This window comes from Bombus pyrosoma, linkage group LG16 (genome assembly GCF_014825855.1).
Source record: "Bombus pyrosoma isolate SC7728 linkage group LG16, ASM1482585v1, whole genome shotgun sequence".
In the NCBI taxonomy this organism is placed as follows: Eukaryota; Metazoa; Arthropoda; class Insecta; order Hymenoptera; family Apidae; genus Bombus; species Bombus pyrosoma.
This window is the reverse complement of record NC_057785.1, coordinates 1,855,652-1,864,901: the sequence shown is the minus strand read 5'-3', so window position 1 is coordinate 1,864,901 and position 9,250 is coordinate 1,855,652. Positions and strand designations below refer to the sequence as shown.

The 9,250-nt window shown below is 35.0% G+C and overlaps 2 protein-coding genes across 2 annotated transcripts in view; one reads left to right on the top strand and one right to left on the bottom strand.

Annotated features, from left to right (window-relative positions):
• Positions 1-1,164, bottom strand: part of LOC122576462 (elongation of very long chain fatty acids protein 6-like) — a 35,694-nt gene extending 34,530 nt beyond the window's left edge. The window contains exons 1-2 of the mRNA XM_043746803.1: positions 1,010-1,164; positions 598-760 (exon numbers count right to left, since the gene is read on the bottom strand). The gene's annotated coding sequence lies outside the window, so the exon portion shown is untranslated. The remainder of the gene's footprint in view (positions 1-597; positions 761-1,009) is intronic.
• A 3,026-nt stretch (positions 1,165-4,190) lies between these two features.
• On the top strand, positions 4,191-7,852 carry LOC122576459 (hexamerin-like). The gene is made up of 7 exons (XM_043746798.1): positions 4,191-4,440; positions 4,968-5,301; positions 5,537-5,783; positions 6,063-6,231; positions 6,412-6,728; positions 6,850-7,202; positions 7,307-7,852. Exons 1-7 carry the CDS (start codon positions 4,222-4,224, stop codon positions 7,732-7,734), a joined length of 2,067 nt encoding a protein of 688 aa, XP_043602733.1. The 5' UTR covers positions 4,191-4,221; the 3' UTR covers positions 7,735-7,852.
• The last annotated feature ends 1,398 nt before the right edge of the window (positions 7,853-9,250 follow it).

The window sequence follows — 9,250 nt, the reverse complement described above, 5'->3', positions numbered from 1 at the left end:
GCAAGGAGGCAAAAAGACCAAAGTGACAATAATGAGTAGGCTAAGTTGCAATAAATCGTAGACATAAGTGTAAATAGATTATAAGCATTAGGGTTGGATTAGAGATAAGAAGGCGATTAGTGCAATAAAGAGCTGTAAAGAAAGCTGAAAGTTCGTCCAAAGCCGAGAGGCACGGACTAAATAAAAAAAAAAAAAAAAAAAAAAAAAAAATAAAATTTGAAACCAATTCGTAAATAAATGTAAAAGTTACGAGACATTTATCACAAACACCCGGAGGAAAATTAGCATACAACATGAATAATAGTTTGAAGCATACAACTAGTGCCTCGCTGAATATCGTGGCTTATTAATATAGCGAATAATTCACTATTCAAATACTATATGGATATCTTTGCGAAAAGTATACTTCCAATAAATATCTCGTAACTTTTACATACATCTTCAGATGCCTTTCAAGTTTTATCAAGTCGCCTCTCGTGATATAGTGCTAATGAACTTTAATTTTAATGTTTTTGAATAATATATGTATACATATAAAGTTTGTAGTTTATGTGTGTGTATGTGCACGAGTACTTTCGTGAGCCACTGTATACGTACTTTGATCAGCCAATAAGTTCACGAATCGCATCTTCGCACTTTTTTTCTCTCCAACATCCGCATCGTATTCGCCGCGTTTGCTATCATTTTCAATCTTCTGTCTCCAAGCACAGACAGAGAACGCACTTTCAACGCACTTTCAACGCACTTTCATCACCTCTTCCTACGAATACACATAACGTTAACATTTTACCGATCTATTAGATTGTCGCAAAAGTTTCTTTCGTTTTATGAGGAAACATTTTTTATTTTATATTATTTTATTGAATTATGTACGATCCATTTTATTCTATTGCTACAAAATAAAAACAAATAATGTTGTGCGTCTATTGTTTCTTTATAAAACGAAAGAAACTATTGGAACAGCCTAATACTTAAGAAATTTCACAGCACTCAAACTTAAGAACCATACCGATTTAAACATTCGTTTTTACATCCTGATTGATACTTTTCAAACCTACTTATCCTTGAAGAATAAATCGGTTTCGAGACTCGAGTTTTACTCTTATTTCGCCGCTGGCACCAAGTCAACAATTATAACGCTCACTCCGCAAACAACAAACTGAAACTGCTCTAGATCTACTCCTAACTCAACGTACTACATAAAACGAATGATGCAATATTTTTCAACATTGCAAATTATTATTTTTGTACTTTCGATTGCAAGGAATACGCATTTATGGGAATATACATTTCGAGCAACTACAGAAGATTCCCTTTATCTACGTTCGCTATCCCTGTCATTAAGAAGCCCAGACGTTGTACATATGAGCACGCCGAAAACTACAAAATTCTGAACACTTTGAAGGCGAAAAAAGCAACACTCCAAATTGCCGCGTATTTTTCGAGTATCCGAAAAGATTCAAAAGGTCGCTCGGAATGTTCGTTCTGTTTTAACACTTCGATTCGATATACATTTACCGAGTTACATAGCTGACACTTTGTTCCATCTTTAGCGCGACTATCGTTCAGGAACCTTCCAGGTTTCTTGCAACGGAATGCAAAATTGGAACCAACTTTCCCACCAGCATTTAACGAGTGTAATATTTTATTAAAAATCAATGAGTATGTTTAAAGATACTTCTAGTAACCTTTTTTCAGTGCGATATGCTTGAGGACAATTTCCCCAATGGAAAGATACTGAGCAAAATTTATTATTTTATTAAATTCCTTAAAAATGAAAACGAACTTTCCGAGCGACCAATATTATATCTAATACATTGATAACAGTTTCGTATTATTCAAGTATGTAATGTAAAAACACATTCGTAACATTTTATTTATAGCATTCATTGCTTTTTTTACTGTTTTATTCAACAGTAGTCAACGTTTTTATAGGATAGCGCATTAAGTATGTAAAATAAATCCTGTCGGCAAAATATTAAGATTGATAACTTGTTACGACGAGACACGAGTTATCGCGTTTTTGCTACTTTAAAATCTATAGATCCATAAATTACATACGATATCAATTAATAGACTACATATGGCCAAAATCAACGCGTTTAATTCACATTTTGAATAGTTATTATCGTACAATTGGTCGAAAAATAGAGTTTCATTTAATAAAATATCCATGGCCTTCGAGTTTCGTAAAAAAATTACCGCGAAGGAAAATCCTTCTCACCGTTACACGTGTCCCTTTAAATAGCATGAATTTCGTTACGAGAACCTTTTTCACGCAACAAAATAAATAAGATATTCGTCACTTCGATATCATTTAGCTGGACCATCTTTTATAACAATGTCTCGCGCATAGTCTTGTATTGTATCTTAAACATAATTCAGATGCAACTTAACATGTAAGAAGTTCGTTCACATTAGACACACAGAAAGTTCATTCGCTTCTACGATTTTTAACACCGCCGTGATATCGGTTCTCACTCGCAAACTGATCTAAGACAGCTAATTAGCGGATAATTTAAATTTATAAATCTGTCGATTCCGTAGAGAAGGTAGCAAATGCTGCTTGTAATTACATACAAACTATATATATAAACTTGTCGTTAATTTACAGACTATTACAAAGGTACTTGAGAGCAATAGTGATACGAAAAAATGTATAAATATTATATGCATATGTACTAGAAATATATAAAAGAAATGTCAAAAGTGAAAAATATGTGATAGGTATATTATAAGAAAGGATTTCTCTGACATCACCGAGTCATAGGTCACTATACTCGATTATGATATAACGTAATAAGAAGCTGTTTTAAATATTATGCAAAAACATGATAACTTCCAAATGATCTTCAAAATGATCTCAAACAGCCTCCTTTTTTAATGATTTTTCTTTTATCGAATAGTAATTGCTTTTATACTACACTAGCGTTTATACTTTCCTTTCAATTTCTTCATTTAACGAAACGTTCCAATGTTAGGCTATTTGGAAACAAATTAATCTTTATTTCCTATTGTTATCCGAAATGATCAAATATATATGTAATCAATCTATATTTTCAAATAATTTTATCTATTATTTTCTATCGAAGCAATTATTCTTCTTGTTTATTTGTCATCGTTATTTTAATCAGAAATGTCTAAAGCCGACTAGAAGAACGAAAAATTCTTAAATCAGAATTCTCGTTAATTGCATATTGTGTAATTAAAATCGAATCGTTATCGCACAAAAATGTGATTCGGAACGTTTGCCGGGCGATTAGGTGGACGTAGTGTTTGCAGAAACGAGCAGAAAATATTTTGTTAACGTAGTCTTCGAATCAATCTCGGCGGCGATAATATACGATAAAAGTGGTTGTTTATTTCAACCCGAGACTGCTTTTATGTAATCGTGTTCTTTCCAGAAAAAATAGCTTTATTTCATACGAATTTTTAATTCATACATTCGAAATCGCAAAATGATTATCTTGATGCATATGAAGTTTGAAATCCTTCAGGTTTAAGTTTGGCAGGACAATATTTATCCATGTATTTGTCATATTCCATATCACCGTAGTTAAATTTATTAGAAAACTTGATAGTATATCCTTAATAGAATCGAAGAACATCTAAATACTTAAATACGAGCATATTCGAATGCACAATCCGTCTGTAGCATAGTCCACTGTAACCATTAACCATTAACCATTCCTCCTACAGTGGCAGACAAAGGAAAGTTTGCAAGCTAAGAAGTATAAAAAGACAGCATAATTTTACAAAATGGACTTATGTCTAATAAGAGCAACGAATAAACGTATAAATAATATGTAGCATTGAATAGACGGCTGTTATAAACATGGTAAGCAATTTTTAGTAGAAATTTTTAGTAGAAAAGTTACTGAAATTCATAGTCTATCCATTCTTTCATCTGCCACTGCATCAACTAAAAATTGACCACAGCTATTTACCAAATGTCAAATTCACAACGAATCGTAGTTTTTCGTTGAATTGCGAAACTCTACCGATATACCGATCGAATTAGCCAAATTGCATCCTTTATCTTTATCAGTAATTGCGACATGAAACCGAACGCGTGATAAGTCGTTTACTTTCACCACCCTCGCGACCTTACCCTAATTCGACCCCGATATAGATTATAGATTTGTTTATCGAAGTCCAAGCATTTTGAGTCCGGTATATAAACTGATCACCGAACCGGTCTCCTCCAACCGCGATTCAACGATGAAGCCCACTTTAGTAATTTTCGCCAGTTTGTGCTTGCTGGCCCAGGCAGTGCACCAACTGCCCAGCCAGGTTGCTGACACTACTTATCTGACCAAGCAGAAGAACATCTACGAATTGTTTTGGCACGTCGACCAACCGACTGTATACCATCCTGAACTCTACCAGAAGGCTCGCACCTTCAACATCGCGGAGAACGTCGTCCAATACAACGACCAGGTAGGATATACGGCTGACTCGTGAATAGACTGCAGATGTTTATACAAACTTATACCCTTATGAATAGGATTCAAGAAATAGAGATTCGTTTTGCATGTTAAAAATTACAACGAATATTCTGATGCAGATGAGTTACGTATCTTTATATCTTTAAATTTTGCACAACAATTTATGTTCATATATCTTGTACATTTACAAATTTCATTAGTTACGAGTAGACTGCGGGCCAAATAAATATGCTTGCAAATGTATATTATTTTACAGCATCTCGAATAATTTCTGTAACGTTGAACGCATTTCTTTTTCTCATATATTGAAACGTAAATCTCTTTAAAGGAAAGAAATTGTTTCTTTCTGTCTCCAAGAACTCTTTTTGCATAAAAGTATTATTAACTGAACGCAGCAAAAGCAGAAAATCAAGTCTTATGTTCGGTATTCAACTCGCAAATATTAAAATCTGCGGTTTATTAATTGGAAGAATCATCTTCTCGCTACTAACGATTAACATATAATTGATAATATAATAGGAAGCAGTGACGGAGTTCATTCAGCTCCTGAAACATGGAATGCTACCACGTGGACAAGTGTTCACCGTGATGAACCCTGAGATGCGCCACCAAGCTGTGACGCTTTTCCGTGTTTTGTACAGTGCCAAAACCTTCGACGTGTTCTATAACACCGCTGTCTGGGCTAGATTCTACGTAAACGAACTAATGTACACGTACGCTTTAAGCGTGGCTGTGATCCATCGACATGACACTAAATTGATCAAGTTGCCGCCATTGTACGAAGTGCTTCCACACTTTTTCTTCAACGATGATGTCATGCAAAGAACTTACGATATCGCCATGGGCAGCACAGGTTGGCTATGATAATAATCTTTTCTTCTTTTTTAACGCCGCTCCGTTTTTTCCATTGTTCTTGACCCAAGCGTATTGTTTCAACATTAAAAGATAGCTCAAGTCTGAGCTGAATATGAAAAAGTTTTTATTCGTATGCATGATTTTTGAATTTTGGATCTTATGTTAAACATGCTCTTCAAATATTAGAAACTTGTTTTGTCTGCTACACAACGTTTTTGTTTGAACTTGAATAGTTGACGAAAAGAAAACCGTGGGTAATGTCGACCAATACGTACTTTTGGCCAACTACAGCGGTTGGTATTTGACGAGGCACAATGTACCTGAACAGAAATTGAACTATTTTACCGAAGACGTTGGCCTGAATAACTTCTACTTCATGATCAACCACGATTTCCCACCTTTCATGTCTTCCGAGATGCTTCACACCCCACAAATCCGTGGTGAATATTATTTCTTCAGCCACAAGCAATTGTTGACCAGGTATGTTAAGAATTGCTCGATTATGCGTTGAATTTACTTCAGATAAAAACACGAGTCTTGACACTTTCCTATGACATGAATAATATAGTGATTTGTATAAATTTTGAAAAAACAATTTCTTTTACAAGATATGATTTCATTCGTATAAAAATGTAACAGAATAATTTATTTGTAAGAAGACGTTCCATTCGTGCGAATGTAAATTTACTTTATAGAAATTTAAAATAATACTAATTAACATCGCTTCTAATGGCTGCTACTTAAAATTCATGTTTTCAGATACTACCTCGAGAGACTCTGTAACGACATGGGTGAAATTAGTTACGTGAGCGTAAACCACCCCATAATAACTGGATACTATCCCACCATGCAATTCCGCAATGGGCTTCCGTTCCCACAGAGAGAAACCGGCGCTGTTGTGCCTCTTCACATGCAAAAATACGTCCAGGTAAGTTTTATATTCATTCAATAATAATCGCCGGTCGAGAAGAAGGTGATTCCGGGAAAATGGAAAAGATATATTTGTCGAAAATATAAAGTAAAAGTTTTTCATACAACTCATCGTTTTCGATCAAATTAAATCAAAATCAAATGTAAAAATTCCATTCTACGTGCACGCTATTTACAGATGCTTCAGGACTTGCACACTAGGATCTCAACCGCCATCGATCTCGGTTTCGTCTTGGACACCAATGGTAACCGTGTCAATATCTATGAAAAGAACGGATTGAACGTTCTTGGTAACATCGTTCAAGGTAACGTTGACAGCGTCAATATACAATTTTACGGACAGTTGGACATGCTCGCAAGAAAGATCTTTGGATTTGGTTATGAATCGAACGTCAAACACCAAGTAGTACCATCTGCTCTCGAACTTTGGTCCACCAGTTTGAGAGATCCCGTGTTTTACAGCATCTACAAGACTATCCTCAATTATTACCACAGGTTCGTCTTACCTCGTTTAATTTCGTTGTTACATTTGTCATGTATCATTGTTACTCTTTTAAATCTTCCTCCAAAAGATCCCAAAAATAGAGAAGCCAATAAGTAAAGATTCTTCTTCCAGATACAAGGAAAATGTTCCCAGTTATACCGTAGATGAATTGAGCTTCTCTGGTGTGACCATTCAATCCGTAACTGTAGACAAACTCGTCACTTACTTCGATCACTTTGAGTCCCTGCTCAGCAACGGAGTGTCCGTTCGTGGCTACAAAGAAGCCAAGAGCACTTTGATCCAGGCTCGTCAATACCGTCTGAATCACAAACCATTCACCTATCATATTACCGTCAACTGCGACAAAGCCACCACGGGTGTAGTTCGCATTTTCCTTGGCCCAAAATACGACGAATTTGGTCATGAAATCGACTTGGTCCACAGCTACATGAACTTCATGCAGATGGATGAATTCATAATTGACCGTATGTATATAATATACATATTATTATTATTATTATTATTATTATTCAATTCATATTAATGTTCACGTCCAACGCTAATGTTTGTTCGATTATTCGTGTTACAGTGAAGTCTGGAATCAACAAAATCGACAGAAGCAGCCACGAATCCATCTTCGTTGTTCCTGACGAAACCGCCAGCCACATTATGTACAAAAAGCTCGTAAATAGCATCGACGATGGCGCAACTTTCAAATACTCTGAACAGCCTTATGGCTTCCCTGAAAGACTCCTTCTGCCAAGAGGTAAGAAGGGCGGTATGCCCTACAACCTCTTCGTCATCATTTCGCCGATCGACCAGTCAGCCACCGTCCAAGTAGATTCTCCCATATGGGGTCACATGACCGACGATGGACGTTCTATGGGCTTCCCTCTAGACAGGCCAGTCACTTCTCTACTCTTCAACGTGCCTAACATGCATCTCACGGAAGTTCTCGTTCATCATGGAACTGAGCAGGAACTGAACACTGTCGATGAAGCGAAACTTTCCATGTAGTTTTTCTAAGTTATTTCGTAAATGTTAATTCTTGAATAACTCCTTAATAATTTCCCTAAAGAGGAAACGACAAAGAGATGTAGAAAGAGACGAAATAAAATAATGTAAAAATTATTGGCTTGGATGTTTGACTATTTTATTATCCTATATTGCGATGTATAAGCAGCGTTAGTCTTATCTACGAAGAATAAATATTGATATGGACACATAGAAGGTTCAATAGTTGATCAGCTTATCTGCTGATTTTGCTTCTTATAATTACATCACCAATTTTTAAAACTGATTATCCATTTCAAACGTCTAATATGTTCGCTTGTTTCTTCGGCTTTTACTCGATTTTTTGCATATCTGCATTTACGTCTGATGAATAATATTTAACGTAAAAGTTGAAAGAATGATATTTCAATCTTTTTGTCTTCGAACTTAGCTCTTTGTATACTCATTAAAATAACTAAACGTGGTCAAAGAAGATCACATTTTTTATGACTTGAACTAGAATATTCTAGCGAATATAAGCGTTTATTACGTATATTTAAACTTCTCTTCTTCGATTTTTAATAATTAAACTTTGCATGATACGATATTTAATAATTATCATTGATCGATATCATTCAACGGTAAGTGATAAAATTATATCGCTAAACTAATGTTTCGTTTAAAGGCAGAAACCAACCTATTCTATAAAAGCCCATGAAACAGAAAAAAAACTATCACAAGGATTAATTTAAATGCAGTAAACATCCTAAACCTACGCACGTTATATCAATCGAAAGAAAGCATAATTAGAACCACTATGAATATAAACAAACCTAACGATACCAAGCCATACATATGTACTTATAACCACACAACGATCATGTCAAAGGCATAGTGCCCTTAAAATTAACAAAAAATAAAAATCAATTTCAAAAGTTGATCTTATTCAGTTGAAATATCGCATTAAGTGTAACAGAGATAAGACGTAGAGACATTAGCAAAATTGTCGAGATATTAAATAGCAATTAAAAGACCAGACTATTAACCAAACCAATTATCGAACTATCAAACGTCCATTTACACGGCAAAACAACAGCTGTGCAGACAAGAGAACTTCATTTCCGGCATAAATCATATCCAATTATCGTCGAGACAATATTATCTTCGTGAATTATTATTAACGAACTATCCAGACTAATAAGAGAAGAAAGTGAGAGCAAGTGTTCCATACAAATCATACGATAATGCTAATCAACTACGATAACGTATTTTTATATATTCGTGTATTATAAACGCGATTACGTGAAAGTACTTATTGCATGCTAAAAGTTCAATGTAGATAAAACTCACCCTGTATATCCAAGTTTTCTTGCATACACATCTCTCTTAATTACTTACGTATATTTGCAAATTGCGTTAATAGAAGTGCGTACCGATACGTGCGCGCATGCGCAACTGCTTTCTAGTTATACCGAAGTTCAAGAACGCCTTTTTTAATTTCTGTATTATTTCGTGTTCTTCGTACCAATTTCTCTGTTTT

Bases quoted from the DNA above. Each gene is read 5' to 3' on its own strand.
- LOC122576459 (XM_043746798.1), top strand. From the start codon at position 4,222: ATGAAGCCCACTTTAGTAATTTTCGCCAGTTTGTGCTTGCTGGCCCAG. The intron at 6,232-6,411 runs GTAAGTTTTATA...CGCTATTTACAG, and splicing joins ACATGCAAAAATACGTCCAG to ATGCTTCAGGACTTGCACAC. The intron at 7,203-7,306 runs GTATGTATATAA...TTCGTGTTACAG, and splicing joins GGATGAATTCATAATTGACC to TGAAGTCTGGAATCAACAAA.